This window comes from Orycteropus afer, unplaced genomic scaffold (genome assembly GCF_000298275.1).
Source record: "Orycteropus afer afer isolate SDZICR_OR568_19922 unplaced genomic scaffold, OryAfe1.0 scaffold00141, whole genome shotgun sequence".
In the NCBI taxonomy this organism is placed as follows: Eukaryota; Metazoa; Chordata; class Mammalia; order Tubulidentata; family Orycteropodidae; genus Orycteropus; species Orycteropus afer.
The window spans coordinates 7,586,793-7,606,325 of NW_006921728.1; the positions used below are offsets into that span (position 1 = coordinate 7,586,793).

The 19,533-nt window shown below is 48.7% G+C and overlaps 1 protein-coding gene across 1 annotated transcript in view; it reads right to left on the minus strand.

Annotated features, from left to right (window-relative positions):
* Positions 1-19,533, minus strand: part of CELF4 (CUGBP Elav-like family member 4) — a 360,621-nt gene that overhangs the window by 254,108 nt on the left and 86,980 nt on the right. The window contains 1 exon segment of the mRNA XM_007945671.1: positions 18,481-18,563. Within this exon segment, the coding sequence (XP_007943862.1) occupies positions 18,481-18,563 (83 nt within the window).

Here is a 19,533-nt window from a genome sequence, read left to right on the forward strand (position 1 = left end):
CCATCAAGTCAGATCCTACTCATAGTGACCCCTCCTTGGGTTTCTGAGGTGGTATCTCTATAGAAGTGGATTGCCCAAACTTCCTTCTGAAGAGTGGCTGGTTAGCAGTCAAATGCCTTAGGCACTATGCCACCAGAGCTATCCATTTTATTTACTTATTTATTTTAAAATTTTTATTATGATTTGGGTGAAAGTTTACAGAGAAAATTCATTTCTGTACAACAGTTCATACACATTTTATTTCATGACATTGACTTTACTCCCCACAATGTAACAGCTCTCTTCCCGCTTCTTCCCTGGAGTTAATTCTTCCATGTCCTTCTTTCCCATGCATTCCTGCCCCCTGAACTGTCTCCCTGTGCAAATACTGCCCTTCTGTTCTCTCATTATCAATCGTTCTAAGGAGCATATCTACCTGACATAAATCTTCACCCTATATGCTTGTCTATTGTTTGGCTGGAAGCCACGGGAATGAGTTAAATTCCAGACCTGAAGGGTAATTAGGGCCATAGCTTCTGGTGGTCTCACCAGGCTCTATCAGACCAATAAACCTGGTCTTTTTTTATGCCAATCTGGCCACACCTTTAATCTTTGAAGGCTGTTACACTTTAGGCTGGACACCCTCCAGTTTGCCAAGTGTAGCACTTAGCATGGAGGACAATGGGACCATCAATTGTCTTCCTTTGAGGGAGGCACTTGCTAACTACCCAAGATTATGGCAACTTTTAGGGAGCTGGGCAATACCACTGGCTCCTTTGTGGTCTGGGGCCAATGAAAACTCCAGATCTTTAACTGTTGCAAGACCAGCTCACTCTTTTATGTCACGTGGGGACCCTCGGAGTTGCTCTCTGCTCCTCCGTATCAGCACAGACTGTGAGGAGGAGTTGGGGTACGCATCCGCTAGGAGGGGTGGGGAGAGAAGCAGACAGTTCTTTGTGAATTTGTTTAATGTAAATACATCCTCTATTTATCTTTGGCTGTTAATAAATTCATGCATTATTAGAAAATCCCTCATACTGGCAGACCTGCTGAGCTAGATCAGCTTGTTTTAAGAGATTTCCTGTTGGCGGGATTCAAAGCCCACACCTGCAGCCGGCCCAGGCACAAGGATTTAACTAAATGCCTCAGATAATTAGATCAGTTAACCCTGCAAATTAAAACAAGCACATCGCATTAGCTCAGTTTATCCTAAAAGAAAATATTAAGTTTCCCCAGATAAATCGTTTAATAAGAATAGAAGAAGATGGCACACACTGCCTTTCAAAAACCTGTGGGCAGGAGTTGGGGAGGACTCAGACGGTGGCCAGGTATTAGGTTTGTCTCCATCAATTGATCAGTGAAGAATCAGGTTCTAGCTGCTTTCTAACAGGGTTAGAAGTGTTTGAGGAACACCCAGGCAGGGTGCAGGCTGTTTCTGTTGTATGTGATTCCGACTCATAGCAACCCGATAGGACAGAGCAGAACTTCTCCACAGGGTACCCTGGGAGGAAATCCTTAAGGGAGCAGATGACCAGGTCTTTTCTCTGGTGGTGCACCTGGTGAGTTCATGCTGCCAATCTTTTGGCACTTAACCATTGTTCTACCAGGGTTCTTGGGTGAGGGCTAAAGCATATAAAACTATGGCAAAGCTCTGTAGGGTGTGGGAGTAATGAGGGCTATCAGAGAGACTGAACCCACCCTACCACTTCATAATTCAGAACAGTCCCCAATAAAACCCTGGGGATGCATCACAGAATGGGGGCTCATCCTTATCAGGGAAAGCTCTCTGAAGGGGCTATAACTGACTAATCCTCGGCCCCCCAGTTCCATCTGTTAGATGCTGAATACTTACGGAATTAAAGTCTTTGTGAATTTTGAATCCACTCATAGGTTCCTGGGTGCCACAAATGGGTAAGTACTTGACTATGAACCTAAAAGTTGGTTTGAACCCACTCAGTAGTACCACAGAAGAAAGGCCTAGCAGTCTGCTTCCATAATGATTACAGTTGAGAAAACCCTGGGGAGCGATTCTTCTCTGTAACACATGGGGTCACCATGAATTGGAACTTAAGTCAGACTGGAAGAGGCATTGGTTCAACGGGAGAGGTTTTGCTTTCCATGCAGGAGACCTGGGTTGGATTTCCAGCCAATGCGCCTCATTGGCTGGAAGTGGTCTGTTGGTGGAAGCTTGTGTATTGCTATGATGCTGAACAGGTGTCAGTAGAGCTTCCAAGCTAAGATGGACTAGGAAGAAAGCTCTGCGAAATACCACTGAAAATTATCTACTTGTGAAAATTATCCAATGGAAATCCTATAGATCACAATAGTCCGATTGGCGACTGATGAGGGGGAAGGTGCGGAACCAGGCGTATTTTGCTCCACTATGCACAGAGTTCCGTGAGTCAGGGCTGACTTGATGGCAGCTAACAACAACAACAAAGTGAGAATTGAGAGTGATCTGGACATTAGGAGAAGTTAGTCTTTGCAAAATCTCTGATGCAAAAAATTTTCTTCAGCAAATAAATAATGTAGACAAAATTACTGTCTGCAGGAATATGTCACCTACCTAAGAGAACAGCGTTTGCAAGTGGCTTAGCAGCCCTCTCTGTCACACCATCACTGTGCTAATTACACATGTTTTGTGTCTGTTCATTAAAGCAGGTTTGGCAGGACATTAACTAGGAAACACTGCCGGAGTGTCTACTCAGAAGCAATAAAACTGCACTGAGCACACCCCATAATAGGTATGCTAATGAGAATGGGTGTCCTCCCCAGTTCTTCTGAATTAGGGAGGTTTGACCCAACTTTTCCATCACAGAGCTCTCTGAGATAAAGGCCATGCTGCAGTTGAGAAGGAACCTGAGTGGGCTTTTTAGAGCTGTGTCCCAGCTGTCTGTGAACCTTTGTAGGCATGTGCCATCTTTGGGCTCCTGTGTTGCCTGTATAAAATGGAAGTGGGGAGCGAGTGATGCCAAGAACACCCTGCCCCTCACCACCACTCTTTTTGAGGTTCTCTGGCCCTCAGAGAAGACTCCTCATCATGGGTCCAACTTCTCCAGCCTGAAACATCATCATTTCCTGACAGTGCAGAGAATGGGAGGGACGCTCAGGCTTCTAGAGCTGGGAGACACTGGCATCTCTGGGCAGTGTTTGCAACACAGATATTCCTGGGGCACATTCCAACTTCATGGATCTCTGTGTGTGCACACATGTGTGCAGGCAAGGAAAGAGAGAGTCTGAGCGATGGTCTTTGCATTTGTTACAAATCTGAATGTCAAAGAGACTCCCAGATGATTCTGCTGTGCAGTCAGGAAGCTGCCAGAACTGTGTGGGCTGCACAGACACCCTCCCCCAGGTGGGAGAGTTTCTCCGTGGGGTAGGGTGATGCACGTTCCTCACCAGCCTCTGGGGACCAGAGAGAGAGATAGCCACATCTCCCCTAAACTGTCCGCTAGCAGGACTTCCCCCAACTTTGGTAATATCAGGACTAGGTGAGTAGTCTCTGCCAGTTGCTGCCCCAGGCAGGCCAACTCTGCCCACTTGAGGCTGCTCCTGAGAAAGGAGACTCAGAGTCCCCAGCCTCTGTGGCTGCCCATTCCAGATGCCGCCTCCCTGCCTCTGGCCTCTCATCTGGACTGTCACACGATTCCTCCGTTCAGGCCACACTGCACACCACAAGAAAGAACACTGCTGTGGTCCTAGCCCTCTCACTCAAGATGCCTAACCCATTTCTGCGCATCCTGAGCTCCGGCTTCACATACCCTGCTTCCTGCCTCCTCCCTCCCTTCATCACTCTGTCCCTTTCACCTCCAATCCTTCTGGCCCTCAGAGGACAGTGTCTCCAGGGCCCAGCACAATTCCGGCTACTGGAAGGTACTTAGCAAGGTACCTTGCAGCACTCCCAAACCACTTAGAGCTCGAAATTTCAGCCAGAAGTATCAATTCATTGTACTCTAATTGCTTGGCATGTCCATCTTTTCTCCTCTGCAGGAGGGAAAGCCCCCCAGGGCAGCAGGGTCCTTGTCTCCTCCTCACTTCCACCTCCGAGCGGCACCTAGCACAGGGCCATGCTTCTGGTGGGTGCTCAGGAAACACTTGCTGAATTGAATTAAAAACCTTCTCTCAGACTCTGAGCAGTTCCAGCTGTCGGGTGCCAGCTGTCAGGGCTGCTGGGAGAGACGGAATGCATATTCATGGCAGACCCCTTAGTCTCCTTGCCTCGAAGGCCTCCTGGATCATCGAGACCACATGGGCATCGAGGGCACAGATCTGCTCCTGTTTTCACTGGCTCAGGTTTCAATCTTCTGGGCTCCCCTTACTCAGATTACAGAGGTGAGGCCCTTTTGTTGAAGCAGGAATGGTGGTAAGCATGTAGTTCACATGTGGGGATTTTGCAAACCATTAGGACACATTTATCTACTGCTTCACATGTGGGCATGGGGGTACGTATGCAATCTCGAACCACTTTCTTCTAGCACAGCCAGGCCTTGACAGGTCAGGACCAGAGGCATCTAGAGATGTTCTAGGCCCCCCTCTCCCATGTTGGCTTCAATTCAGTGGAGTATGCTGGTCTTCCCATGTGGCCAGCGCAGTGCTAGGGTGTAAAACAAGGGAGCCTGCTCCTGTGCACCCTGGCTCAGCTGTCCTCCAGACCAGAGCAGATCAGGGTGGTGTGGGGCCCAGCCAGGTGGGGACACGGCTCCTCTGGAGGATGGAGAATCCCCACAGTAGCAGCAGCAGCAGCCACAGCAGCAGCAGGGAGACCATTATTTGCATTTTTCCTCTGGGCAAGCAGGGTGCTCAGGGCTGTACATATCATGTCCTGTCATCTGTAAACAGGGGCCAGTGGTGGTTCAGTGGCAGAACTTCCACCTTCCATGTAGACCATCTGGGTTCAACTCTGGCCAATGCACCCCAAGCACGGCCACTACCCGTCTGTCAGTGGAGGCTTGCATGTTGCCGTGATGCTGAACAGGTTTCAGTGGAGCATCCAGACTAAGAAGGACTAAGAGGAAAGGCCTGGCGATCTACTCACAAAAAACTAGTCAAAGAAAGCTCTATGTATCACAATGGTCTGGCACGGGTATGGCATAGGACCTGGTAGCATTTTGTTCTGTTGTGTGTGGGGTTGCTGCACATTAGGACCTACTTGATGGCAGCTAACATCTGTATACAGCCCATGGATAAAGGCACCATTGGCACTCCCAGGGCTGAGATGAGGAAACTGAGGCACAGAGAAGTAAAGTCCAGTCTAGCCCAAGGTCACACAGTGTGGTGGATCAGGGTTGTAATCCAGGTTAACTGAATTTTGGGTTTGAGCCTGTCTAGTGGCATGGTATATGTGGTCTCTAAGTCCTAAAGTTTACAGAGAAGGGAGAGATGGGAAGGGCTTGAGTGGTCACAAGGATCACCTCCAGGACAGAGGCTGGGGTGTGGAGGACAGCAGGGTTTGGCTGAGACAGAAGACTGGAGCTGGGCCTTTCATGATGGAGAAGCAAGCAAAACACTGCTAAAATCATGGGACCTCAGCTTATTGCCTAAAAGTGATTGGGTCCAGGGTAGAAACTGCATTGCCCTCCACGTGCCTCAGACAATGCCTGAATACTCTGACCAGAGACTCACCACTTTGTAGGACAGCCAATGCCAATAGAAGGTCTTCCTCCTGCTTCTGCTGGGGGCAGCAGCCTTGAGGAAGGACCTCAGGAGCAGAGGGTAGCATGGGCAGATCCTCAGACCCTCCCTGACCCTCTTCCTCCTCCCAGTCCAGCCCAGCTGAAGCAAATCATCAGGGTACATTCTCACTCCTCGAATGGTGTTGGCACGTAGCACTTATGCATCAGCCCACATCCCCTTACATCCAACCAGAAGAGGTCATACTTCAGTTTCTGAAAAATAAATTTGCACCATTGCTGCTGGCCTTGAGCACTGGCTGCCCCAAGTGACGGGTCACTCAATGGCCTTGCCCAAAAGAGTGTGCACTGATCATGGAATGAAGGAGTGTGATGTGGGGGAGTGTGATGTGTGCCTAAACCACACACAGAGACGCAGAAGGATACAGATGATAGAAATATGGTGCCTAAGGGACTAAACCCCTCCCAGTCCCTCCCCCTACAAGTCCTACAGAATTAGAAACCATGCCAGTATTTGGGATAAACACGCTGAGTTAGCAGTGCTATAGCAAGGAAGCAGCTCTGGAACACACTGGAAACTGTTGTTGTTGGGTGCTGTTGAGTCGACTTTGCCTCACCGCCTCTCCAGGTAATAGAATGGAACTGCCCATAGGATTTTCTAGACTGTAATGTTTACAGTAGCAGATAGCCGGGTCTCTCTCCTGCAGCCAAACTTAACTATTTGTGGCACTAGGGCTCCCTACAGATATGTATTGGGGCTTGATCCGAGCTTCAGGCAAACACTGCCTGGGAGGGACAGGCCACAGACTGTCCTGGTGGGGCAAACAATTCTGCATTTCTAACAAGCTCCCTGGGATGCTGGGGCCCTGGTCTGGGATGCCCCTTTAGCCAGCGTGCTTGGCTTGTAGAAGCTCAGAGAGAGAGGAGATGGATGTGGGTTAGAGCAGTTTGGGAGAGCTCATAGAGGAAGGCTGGAGCTCAGAGTGAAGTCTTGAAGCCCAGGGATGATCATAGTGGGTGGGTAATGGGAGGCAGGGCCTTCCAGCAAGGAAGGAGGCCCATCCGTACCCGCTGAGGACTGAGCCCATGGCAGGGTATACAGGAGGCTGCAGTGGGAAGACTGTCTCTTGGGGTTGACTGAAGCCTGTGGGCTGAAAGGGGCTGGAGGTACTTGAAGACTGAGGGTGGGGAGAGGCAATTACTCACCTCCAACCACATCCTTCCATTCTCACCTCTCACTCTGGGAGGAGAAGCCAGATTGCCTGGTTTCCCAAAGCCTATCCCCTTACTGCTTTTCCAATCTCCTCTCCCTGGTGTACACGTTTGGATTCTCCCCTCCTTCTCCATGGGGCCTTTCTAATCACTCCGGCGCTCAGTCACCTCCTTTTTCTGAAGTATGCTGTTGTTGCTGTTGTTTGTCGTCGAGTCGGCCCCGACTCATAGCAACCCCTCCTTGGGTTTCCGAGGCAGTATCACTACGGAAGTAGGATTGCCCAACCTTCCTTCTGAGGAGTGGCTGGTGGGTTTGAACTGCCAGCCTTCTGGTGAGCAGTCAAGTGCCTTAGGCACTATGCTACCAGAGCTCCTATTATAATGGGACATATAATCCAAACCATATATTTGACCATTTTCTATTCTTGGAAGGAAGGTTGGGCGATCTATTTCAATAGAGATACCACCTCGAAAACCCAAGGAGGGGTCACTATCAGTCAGGTACGACTCAAAGGTACATAACAACAAAACAAACAACTGATTATTTCATGTATGAATTAGGAGTCACGGGAGTTTATTATGGCAAAGGACCCCAAAAGTCATCCACACTCACACTATTATCATTAATAGTACTTTGTTTATAGCATCCACCACATAGAAAGGGTTTTAAAAAAGTTGCCATCAAGTCAATTCCAATTCATGGTGTGTCAAAGGCCAGAGCAGAACTGTGCTCCAAAGGGTTTTCAGTGGCTGACTTTTCAGAAATAGATTGCCAGGCCTTTCTTCCAAGGTGCTTCTGGGTGGACTGGGCCCTCTGTCCCTCTAATTGGCTCATTAACCATTTACTTCACTCAGGGACTCCATAAAGGACTTGCCTCTAGGATTTTCATTATAGAAATTAAGAAATGGAGGCCCAGACAGGCTAGGTGGCTTATCCCCAGCCATCCAGCTGGTTGGTGATCTCCTTTCAGGCTGTAAGTGCTCTCAAGGGTGGCTTGGAGTGCTTGGCATCATCTTGCCTCTTTTCTGCTGGACACAGAGTTGGGCACACCAGACTCACATTTAAACACACTTGCCTTATAGTCACTCAGACACCAGGAGAGGAAGCTACCCGACTGGCGCCCCCTGGTGGTCTTGGTGAGAATATACCACAAATGTCTTTGATCAAAATGTGCACTTGAACCCTAATACTCTGGGGTCCTAAAAGAGACCTAATTTCTCTGGGCTCCAGTGATTTTATTTTTACAACAATTATTTTCCTGAGGAACTTTAGAAAAGGGACTGATACCTCCTTCTGTCATTTCCCAGAGTTGCCCAGATTGATGGCAACCGAGCCTTCTCCATGCTCCCTCTACTCCTGGCCCATAGACACTTGCCTGGGTCCACAGTAGCCCATCGAATCTTGCTTCCACAGTCTGCCCACACAGGTCAGCATCCCAGACACTTGACCTTCTGCTCTCCCATACACATGCTCTCTAGCAGAAACCCCTCCAACCCTGAAACACACCCATCCTGAAAGAGGGGCAGGAAGTCTCATAGACATTCTGGTTCTTGGCCTCTATTTCTGGCAAAGCATCAACAATTCCCTAAACAGCCTCACCCAGACCCACACAGCACACCCACTGTGGCGTCCTCAGGCTCCTTCTCTCACACACTCTCACACATACTCAGAGAATTCCCCTCAAGCCTGCCAGTACCTGCACAAACACTCACTTCTGTGTAGGCTGTTAATGATCAGGCAAAAGCATCTTGTACACAGCATTTCCTTCATACAATCACAGCCACAAAGTGAGGTCTGCTCAACTTGGCAAATGTAACCCTAAAGGGTGGGTTAAGCTGAAAACTTTCATTGATGGATAATGAACCTCAAGAGTGGATCTGCTGTATCCTGGGAGATCCCCACACCAGTGAAGTTGATGGGTGCAGAGAGAAGTTGCTTCCCTTCCCCACTGCCTTCTTGCTTTGAACCAGTCCCAGGTACGTGGACAGGTAGAAGAAAGAATTAGGGTCTGGGACTCCAAGATGTGAAAACTAGAGTTTACAGAGCAACACAAAACCATGAGACAGCAGTAGGTATCAGGAGTGTTGCAAAGTCTTTACAGAGGAAATGATGTTGGATTTGGGTCTCTAAGGAGGAGCAGAAATTCTCCAGGTGGAGGAAATGGTATGAGAAAAACAGACGCTTGAGAGAAGAGGCTGTTTGGGCAAGAGCTCCTTGGTTTGGGAGGATTTGTTGCAGGAGGGGGAGCCGGCTGCTTGACTGAATCTTGAGGGTGACTGGAAGCAGGAAGGGTTTTCAGGTGACCAGATCTTTATCCCTCATGATAACTTTGGCTGTCCTGTGAAAACTGCATCAGAGACATAAGAGCCAGGAAGCAGGGAGTCCACCGTGATCTGCGGGCTTGTCCCGGACACCTAGGTTGTTACCTGGTGTTTCTCACCTGACCTCCTGGGCACTTCCTGTCACTACCTGTTTTTTATCACCTACAGATCTTTATCTTGAGCTTGAGCTGTCTTCACACTTACCTCCCAAACCAGATTATGAGCTCCTTCAGCAATGGGCGGGTCTTACTTATTTCTGTCCAATGTCAGACCCCATCTCATACCTCCTCTGACACACATACACACACACACACACCCCTCGGCACCACGAAGGTCAGTTATAAACATTACCACTGCTGATTTGGGTGATGGCAACCTTGGTCCAAACCACGCCTGGGCCAGTGCTGGGGAAAGCTGGGAAAAATTGGCCTCGTTCCCTTAGAGGGAGAACTGAACAGGGGGCTAAGGGCATGGCTGGATGTGCTGGTGGGAACCCAGCCCTCACTGCCCCTTCCTGACCCTGGTGCAGCAAGCCGTCTGGTTGGTTTGCATGTGGGAGAGACATATGTGACCTGTGCTTTATTACACTTGTCACAAATGGCGTCAGGCAGTGGTGAACAGGAGACACTATCTTCCTCACTCTCCAACTCTTCCCCTGGCTCCCTGTCATCTTCAGTCATGTGAGTAATGGCAAGTCCATTATTCTTAGTGTTATAAAGACTGTCAGACTAGGAGGGACTCCAGCAGCAATTTGGACCTTCCCTTCCTTTTATAGTACAGAAGATGGAAGCCCAGGAAGGTTCTGAGTTGAATGACTTGCCCAGGGTCATGAAGTTTGTGGATGGCAGGGCTAGACCTGGAGTCCAAGTTCCTGATGTCTAGCCCCAGCTCTAACAATGATCTCATGTCCCCTCTTGTTTATTTCCTTTACGTTGGATATGATGGCTGTGGACATTGAGGTTCTCTGGCACTTTAGGGTCAATCAGTTAGGGGTTCTTACTGAGCACAGACCTGATCAGGCCTGTGGTCAATGGTGAGGGGTCCCAAAGGCAGATGTGGTCCCTATGGGAGTTCAGAGTCACTCTCCTGAAAAATGGGGAGGCCTAGGACAGTATGGGAGTGGCGTGAAAGAGGAGGGTGGGTGGTCTAGGAGGGGCAGTATGGGCCAAGTCCCAAGGGGGAAGGGCTTCAAGCTGGTTCTATGGGAAAGAGTGCAGATGAAAGAAGCGGGTGTGGGCATGGATATGGGCATAGGACTGGAGCCAGGGTATAGAAGTGGAGAGGCAGCTCCCAGCCCTCAGCCTCTGGTTTAAAGTTTCCTCTTGGAACCGTGGTGTCCCTTCTGCATAACAGAACCAACACAGGATCCCCGGCTGCGTCTGTGGAGTGGCCAGTACCATGAGGTGGAGGGCTTCTGGACTGGAAGGTTTGAATGCAACAGATGTCTGCCAGATTTGTTTCCTGTCAGGAAGGGAACTCTTCTGGAGGGAGGGGCTGGAGAGCCCACACACAAGGCTGGGTGTGGAGTCTGGGGTTCTGGTTCCAACTCTGTACAAGCAAACTTTCACCTCATCTCATTTGGATGACAGATGCCACACAATTACAATATGAGAGCCAAGCTGGAAGTCGGTGCTGAAACTGGCATTCCTTGGGCCAAATCTGGCCTGCAGGTGTGAGTGTGCATGAGTGGCCAACCCCAAGTTTCCTGCCTGGAGGGGGGCTCTGCACTCCTCTGTGGCCCATTACTCCTTAGTTCCTACACCACTTGAGTGTGTACCTCTTCAACAAACTCTTCCCCCTCTAATACTCTAAGGTTTCTGAACTCATCCCCCAAATGAAGGAGAATCAGTGCGTATGAGATAAGTACTCTGCCCAAGGACTTTGCTATTCTGTCTTCCACCCCAACCTATGGCCTCTTTGACCCTAGAACAGGGGTTCTCTTCCTCAGCACAAGTGAGAAATAGGAAAGAGAATGAGAGAGAAAAAGATGAAGAGGAAAATAACCAGACGTTTGGGACCAAATCTTGTCAGTTGCCATCCTTGTGCATTGTAGGATATTTGGCACCATCTCTGGCCACCAGCCACTCAAACCAAAAAAAAAAAAAAAAAAAAAAACCTCACTGTCATCGAGTCATTCCCGATTCATAGTGACCCCTCTTTGGGTTTCTGAGACAGTACCATTACAGAAGTAGATTGTCCAATCTTCCTTTCAAGGAGTGGCTGGTGGGTTTGATCTGCCAACCTTCTGGTTAGCAGTCAAATGCCTTAGGCACTTGCCAAGTAATACCACCTACTTGTGACAACCAAAAGTATCTCCAGACATTGTCAACTTTACCATGGGGAGCAAAATCACAAAATCACCCTTTAAAAGACAGATGAATAATTCTCTTTAGGGGATGTAGGGGGGAAAAAAAAAAGCAAAGATATATCACTCCTTTCCCAAAAAAGGCCAGATGAGAGCTGCAGAGAAGGTGTTGGTATGATCTCCCATGACTCAAACACTCCTTAAGATCTCTTTCCTCCCTACCATGGAAGAACCACCAGGCTGCCCAGTGCTCAGCAAGAAAGACACCCGGACCAGGGAGTGTGTAGGGATCTGGCTCATGATTCCATAATCAGAAGCAGAGACAGAAGGTGGCCACGGCTGGGAGAGAAGACACAGGTGCTGAAGGTGCCTAGGCTCATGGTTTAGAGACAAAAACCATACACTCTGTACCCAGAACAGACAAGTGGAAATACATCACATCTCTAAAATCAAACACTTTGATTGCGCCAATCACTGGAAGTTGTAAAACTACCCCGAAGAATTAACAGCGTCCGTACATGCTAACTACATCCATCATAAATTTGTCGTTAGTTTCTGTTATCATATCACTGTCTCTGGGGACCCCTGTCTTGTCATCATGTGCCCTTTATAATTTATTCATCTTGTTCTTGCCTGCATCCTTTCTACTTATCATTCATCTTTACAGTTGTACATAAAATTAGATGGATCCATCAATGGCAGGGCTGTCAGGGAGGGAGATGGGCCTTGTCAGGGAAGCCCCTGTGAATAGGCAAAGGTCCCAGCAGAGCCTCCTGCAGGTGTCAAGGTGGAAGTGGGGGGCAGGAGGAGAGAGAGGGAGGTGTTAGGAAAGGAGGAGGAGAGGACAGACAGGTGAGAAATAGGAAAGAGAATGAGAGAGAAAATGATGAAGAGGAAAATAACCTGAAGGGAGAGAAAAAAGGGGAAAACAGAGGCATAAAGAGAGAGAGAAAGGGAAAAGAAGGGAGGGAAAATGGGGCTCAGGAAAAAGGAAGTGGGAGGAAGTGAGAGAAAGTCAGAAGAGACACCCCAAGCAGAGGTGCTAGAAATCCAATTGAGCTCTTTGTTTTCTTTTTAATTTTCCATTTTAACATCTGTCCTCGTAAACTCAGAAAAGGTCACATTGAATTTCCATGGAAATGACCCATCCTGAGTTGCCGGTGCCCTGAGTTAGGAGCCTGATGGCAGAGATGTTGCATGTCTGTCAGTCTAACATGAGGGGGTGGGGGTGGGAGACAGCAGGGAAGAGTGTTCCTTTGCTTTGTATTCTGGGATTGCCAGAGTGAGGACACAAAAGCCAATCTTTAACTAGTGAGTTGGAACTTTAATGTTTACCAAGCAGCTACAGCTCCCACTGCGGTCCCCACCCGCTTCTCTCACCAGCTCCCTCTCCTCCCCTCTTCCTTCCCTGCTCCTTCTTCTCAAGCTCCCAACTCTCCTGCTAACTGGATGCAGCTCTTCCCCTCACCAACTGGGGTGAGGAGCCCTTTCTGCTACCAGGGGAGCAAAGTGTTGGCCACTGCTCGTCCTGTCACCTGGTTTTCGCCAATCAGTGCCTCATCCCCTGAGGCCCTATATTTCTAACTTGGAAACATGAGTTCTTCTGAAAGACAGTTCTCAGCAAAGTCGTGAAGGCAGGAAGAGCTCGGCTGAAGCATCAGGGGCCAATTCTCAGGAGCTGAATTCTTCCAAGAGGTCTCCCACGCATGCTCAGATCCGGGAGCTATCAGGGTCAGCTTCTCTTGCCCTGGAAGAAGGTCCCGCTCAGCCAGGTGGGTCAGCTCACCACCCTACTTGTCACAAGAGCCTCATCTCAAGGCTGCGGATCAGACCAGTATTCTTATGTGACACACTTACCTCACACCCAGCTCTCTATTCCCACTCTGCCCATATCCTGGATAAAACCTTTTACCAGCTCATGCATTCTATAGTTATCTTGGTCCTCTCTGTGCTCCTACAGCAACTGGTGATGCTAGAGAGAAGAGGTAGGCATCCTGGCTTTTGGTAGCAGACTAGTGCTGGTCCTGCCTTGGTCATTTTTTTAGCTGTATCACTTTGGGCAAATTGCTTAATCTTTTTAAACCTTGGTCCCCTCATCTGTGGGGATAATAATATCTTCCTCATAGTTCGATTGTGAAGATAAAATTAAGTAATGGAGGTAAAGGGCTTGAGACCTCATAAATGCACTGCCATCTAGTCAGATCTGACTCATAGTGACTCCTCCTTGGATTTCCGAGGCAGTACCACTATGGAAGTAGCTTGCCCAACCTTCCTTCTGAGGAGTGGCTGTCCAGTGGGTTTGAACGACCAGCCTTCTGGTTAGCAGTCAAATGTCTTAAGCACTACACCACGAGAGTGCTTGTCATATAGTAAGTGCTTAATAATAATACCAATAAGTATAATTAATTATATAATTAATAAATATTAGCAATATATTATTAATAGTAATTAAAAACTAGCTGTTACTGTTGTATAATTATGCATACTACCCACCTTATAATAACATGTGCCATCTTGTATTATTGATTATATGTATATGGCTTCTGTCTCCAACTCAATTGGAAACCCCAGGAAGGGAGGGGAATGTGTCTTACTTACCTCTGTGTTTGCCACCTAGCCCAGAGCCTAGAAATACTCAGGACATATTTGCTGATGGATTGAGAAACTGCCCCATGCTGAAGTGTACCCAGAAGTGGTGGACTAAGCATTGGGAATAGAAGGAGATGGGCTGGAAAAGGGCAGGGGTCAGGAGAGAGAGTGAGATCAAGAGTATGTGGGAGACGGAATCTAGAAAAAGTGGAGTCTTCTGCCTACATGCTGGCACGAGACACTGCTCGAAAGGGCCCTGATGAGGCTTCGCGGTTTAGTAATCTCATTCTACTGAGATCATTCCAAGCTCAGAAATAAGAATCCATTCGTGATACTGGCCCAGGAATGACTCCATCAGTCACTGAAGGGCTGTGATAGGCTGGTTCCTGGGGAAACTAACCTCTGATTTGTAAGAACAGCCATTCTGGTTCTAGCTTCTGAGATTCCACTCCACCCAAGAGCAACAGCAGAGCCCCTTCTCAGTGTCCAAATGAAGGCATATGTGAGGAGTGCATCTCATTTTGTCTCTGCTGTTGTTGGTGTGTGTGTGTGAGAGAGAGAGAGACCACGATGGAATTTTTTTCCTTGATGGCAGCAGGATGCCAGCTCTGTAACTTGCTTAGAAACAGGATAGGCTGTCTGTACCATCTTCTCTCCTCCGTGAGAAAGTGGAGGGCTGATTTTAATGGATTGATTTTAATGGATTTTGAAGTCTGGAAAAGTGCCTAAATTGCTGAGGTTACCAGTTTTCCACGTTCCTTTTTCAATTTTATTCTCCTTAGTCAGACATCCAGTGTGCTGGCTGGGGCACCTAATGTGGTCACCCAGACAAGAAAAGGTCTCCACCTGCTCCCCATCCAAATAGGCAGCTATGACGACTCCCTCACCTGATGAGAGTGAGAGGGTATTGGTTGGTCCTGAATCAGCTAGCAACACCCCTTCTCTGATCTCAAAGGAGAGAGCCAACCAAAAACAATAACACTAGTTCTGCTCTCTGGAATCAAATGACTCCACTCTAAAGCATATTTTTATTTGATCATTTAGTTTTTCACTTGTCTCCATATGAGTTTGTGCAGGGACAATGTACTCTCGTAACTTCAACTGTGTGTATCATAACAATTTATGGATACCATTGCAAAGACTGGGAATCCCAGAACACTTAATTGTGCCCATACATAGGGGATATCATGTGGTTTAAAATCAGGAAGGTGTGCTTCAGGGTTGTCTTCTTTCCCCATACTTATTCAATCTGTATGCTGAGTAAATAATCTGAGAAGCTGAACTATACAAAGAAGAACATGGCATTAGGGTTGGAGGACATTCATTAACAACCTGCAATATGTAGATGGCAACAACTTTGCATGCTGAATGTGAAGAGGACATAAAGCACTTACTGATGAAAATCAAAGACTACAGTCTTCAGTGTGGATTAGACTTCAACATAAAGAAAACAAAAATGCTTACAACTGGACCAATAAGCAATATCATGATAAATGGAGAAAACACTGAAGTTGTTAAGGATTTCATTTTACCTGGATCCATAATCAATGCCCAAGGAAGCAGCAGTACAGAAATCAAATGAAGCATTGCATTGGGAAAATCTGCTTCAAAGGACCTCTTTTAAAGTGTTAAAAAGCTTGAGAAGTAAGGTGTGCTTGACCCAAACCATGGTATTTTCAGTCACCTCATATGAGTTCAAAAGCTGGACAGTGAATAAAGAAAAACAAAGAAGAACTGATGTATTTGAATTATGTTGTTGGCAAAGAATATTGAATGTACCATGGACTGCCAGAAGAATGAACCAATCTGTCTTGGAAAGTCAGCCCCTTAGAAGGGAGGATGGTGAGACTCTGTCTCATGTACTTTGGACATGTTACCAAGAGGGACCAGGCCCTGGAGAAGAACATCATGCCTGGTACAGTAGAGGATCACTGAAAAAGAGGAAGATCCCCAATAAGATGGATTGACACAGGGCTACAGCAATGGACTCAAACATGGCAATGACTGTGAGGATGGTGTGGGACTAGGCAGTGTTTTGTTCTGTTATATATATGGACACTGTGAGTCAGAAATGACTGGATGGTACATAAAAACAATAACAACAACTGTGGGGTATGATCCTTTTTAGCATCCCTCACCCTATATATAGGCTGTGTCCAGCCTGAGAATTGTATGATGAGGTATTTGAAGTCATGAGTCTCCTTGTGAGGCCTTTGAAGACAGGATGACGTTCCAGTCACAACAAGAGAACTCTAGGCTGTTTTAGTACCTCTGTTGGCCTCTAGTATTGCCCCTCCCAGCTCCCAACATACATGCACATTTCTTTTTGTTTTTTTTCCCCCAAAACTTGCTCAACTTGTCTTTGTGATTTCAGAAAAATGCCACTGGATCTCCCAGTATGACGGATTAGCACAGATTATGGGGAACAGTGTTAATTATCGGTGGAAGGGGGGCTGGTGCCTCGCTCCAATGTACTCCTGATTTCCCCTGGGCCTTTCTGCCTGGTAATAAGCCTTCTTTAATCTGGCAGGCCCCTTGGTGAAATCAGCACCACGGACAGTGATATTGATTGCTTCTGAGAAACCATCACAGCTGCTCAACCAAATTACCTTTGATATGTGACCTTTAATGTAATTACTGCAACATCAAAGTATTTCTATAAATTATTAAAGAACTAATACACTCCATCATTTAGCTATTCTATTATATGTAAAATAAACAACCACAAGTTAATGTTAGATCCTGAACAATTCACATTCGCTACTGAAATTCTTCTAGTCCCTGGCCTCTCCCTCTTAAAAATCCTAAAGCCCCTCCTCCCGTCTTCTCTCTTTCTGTTTCCCCATCTGATTCCCAGCTTTTAGCCATCAAGAAACTCCCCAGCAATCTCTCTCAAGCTGATGAAGGGCCTCCCATAACAATGTGGTATTTTCTATTCCATTTGGGTGGCTCTAAAATATCTATCACAACCTCCCCTCAAAACAAAGTGCTATAAACACTTTATTAATCAGCACAAACCTTTCTCAGAAGCCTTTGATTATCTTACAATATGGCTTTATGCTCTACACACAACATGGGGCGATGTGGAGCATATTTCTGCCACCTTACAGAGGGCACCCAGAAAGTAATTACTATAATATATGTGCATGTAGCCGTGCCACTAAAATTCCAACTGGGGAATGGCCACCCTGCCAGAGCTGGGACTCCACACAGGATCTGTTCGGTGCACAATTTCCATACATTTGCATCCTAGGTATGTTATTAAGATGACTCAGTCCCGTGCTCTGCAATCACAAATACCAACATGCAATACAAAGGCTGTCCTAGAGGCAGGCAGACCCCGTGTAACTCAGCACGCCCCTATTCCTAACCAGGCAAAGAAAGATCTTTGATGAAAAGGAAGGCTGCCCCCGCCCAGTTTGCATTTTCTGTTTACCAGGTTAACCTTTCCGGCTGCCTGGCAGAAATGGAAACATGTGTTTACACATGCTCTGCTTGGTAAGAATGTCAACATGCATGTGTAGGCATGGATGCACACACATAGAGAACACACGTGCCTCCACGCAGTCGATTGTATAAGCTTAAACATGGTATATTTATAAATTCTTTAAATTATGCTCACAAACACGAACATCTTTCCATTTATCTTTAGATACTCAGCCAGCCGTATATCTCCCTCCACAGTACCCCGCCCCCCCATCTCTCTGAACCCACAGGAGAGACCGCACAGACCCTTGACCCAAAGAACACTTCTTATTTTATGGTGATGAACTAGCCTCGATAATAGCCATGGCTGATATCACACCCAGTTAGGGGGGCCATAAATAATTCTCTACTCCCCCTCACAGAAGCTATAAACCAGGGCCGAGGCGCGATAGTTTATCAAAGCCGAGGGCTGGCTCCTTAAATAAACCGCGGTGATCTCACTTGCGGCAGCGGCGCCCAGCCGGGCGGGGAGGCGCCCCCTCCCGCCCCGGCCCCGGCCCTCGGAAGAGCCCGGGAGGGGCTCAGGGGCGTTCTGCCGCTGAGCCACAGGCGGCCAAGCGGGGCAGCAGACCCGCGTTCCCCTCCGGGGCTGCCCGCGGGGGCCGGCGCCGCGGAGAGGCGGGGCGGCGCGGCCACGAGGAAGGGGAGGAGCCGCGCGCCGGCTTGTGGCTACTGTCAAGTTCGCCCCCTCGCCGGGATTCCGTCGGGCCTGGACCGCGCAGTGCGAGGTCGCCAGGCTGGGTTTCGGCTGGGACTGGGCTCGGCTCCCACACGCCTTGCCCCTAGCTGGGCGCCTCTCGGCTTCAGGATCTAGCAGGAGCGCGCGCGGGGTACAGAGCGCAGGCAGGAGGCAGGCTCCCGGACTGCCATCCCCCGCTGGCGGCATCGCGGCCTGGCCTCCCCAAGTCGCCCCCTGTCGGCGCGTCTGTCGCTCGCGCCGCGGCGGGCGCCACTTACCCCGGGCAGGGTCTTCTGCTCGTGCAGTGCGCTCTGGGCCTTCAGCGCTGACTCACGCTCGCAGTAGGTGAGGAAAGCGCAGCCTGGGAAGGAAGCAAGCGCGGAGAAGGGTCAGTGGGCGCCCCCTGGGCCGCCGACACGCCCGGCCTCCCCAGCCCTGCTCTTGGTCCCTCTCCTCACCCTCGTTCTCTCCTTGGCACACTACTCCTTTTCCTTCCTCCCGGTTTTCCTGGGCTGTCTGCCTCTGGTCTCTCCCGTTCCTTTTCTATTTTGCTCCCTCCACCGAGACAGTCTCCAGTCTCGCCCTGCTTCTTCCCCCACCACCACACCCCCTTCTCCCCTCGGGTCTCTCTGTTCCTGTGCCCTGGTGACTCAGGTGGCTCCGAGTCACCTTCTCCCTTTAAGCTTCTCTTCCTCCGAGTGCAATTTGTTTCTGCTCCAACCCTATACTTCAGAGAAGGGGCAGTCCCCTCCACCACTAGGACCACTAGTTACACTTGACCATGAACTCTTGCCCTGGCCCCTTTGGAATGCTGGTGGCTGCTCCTGAGGAAAGGTAGGGGGCTGTCCGTGTGTCCCCTGGCCCAGCATTTGTTGTCACATTGGAAGTGATGGTTTTGACACCCCTCCCAGTCAGAAGGTACAGTGGTGGACCTGGGGCACACCTTTAATTCTCTGGGTGATCCAGGCAAATCAAGTCCCCTCTCTGGCCTTGGTCTCCTTACTGTGAACTGAAGGTTGAATAAGTGATTGCCAAGGTCCAGCTCTCTCAGGCCACACCATTGACTCTTCACCAAGGAATCTGGCTTTTCATAGAGCAATCAGCTAAATCAAGGAGTGACTTATGCTGGCTACTCAGGCATGGTGACAAGGTGACAAGAATGGTGATGAGAAAGTCTTCCTGGGAGTTTGCTCAAACTGTGCAGTGTTAGGGTCCCCTTCCTTTGTCTATAGTTGTGACTGGACATGACTTGGGAGGCCTGTAAGGCCCAGGCCATGGGGAATGTTGAAAATCTCACTTAAGCCCACAGCATGCTTGAGTCTGAGTTGCCC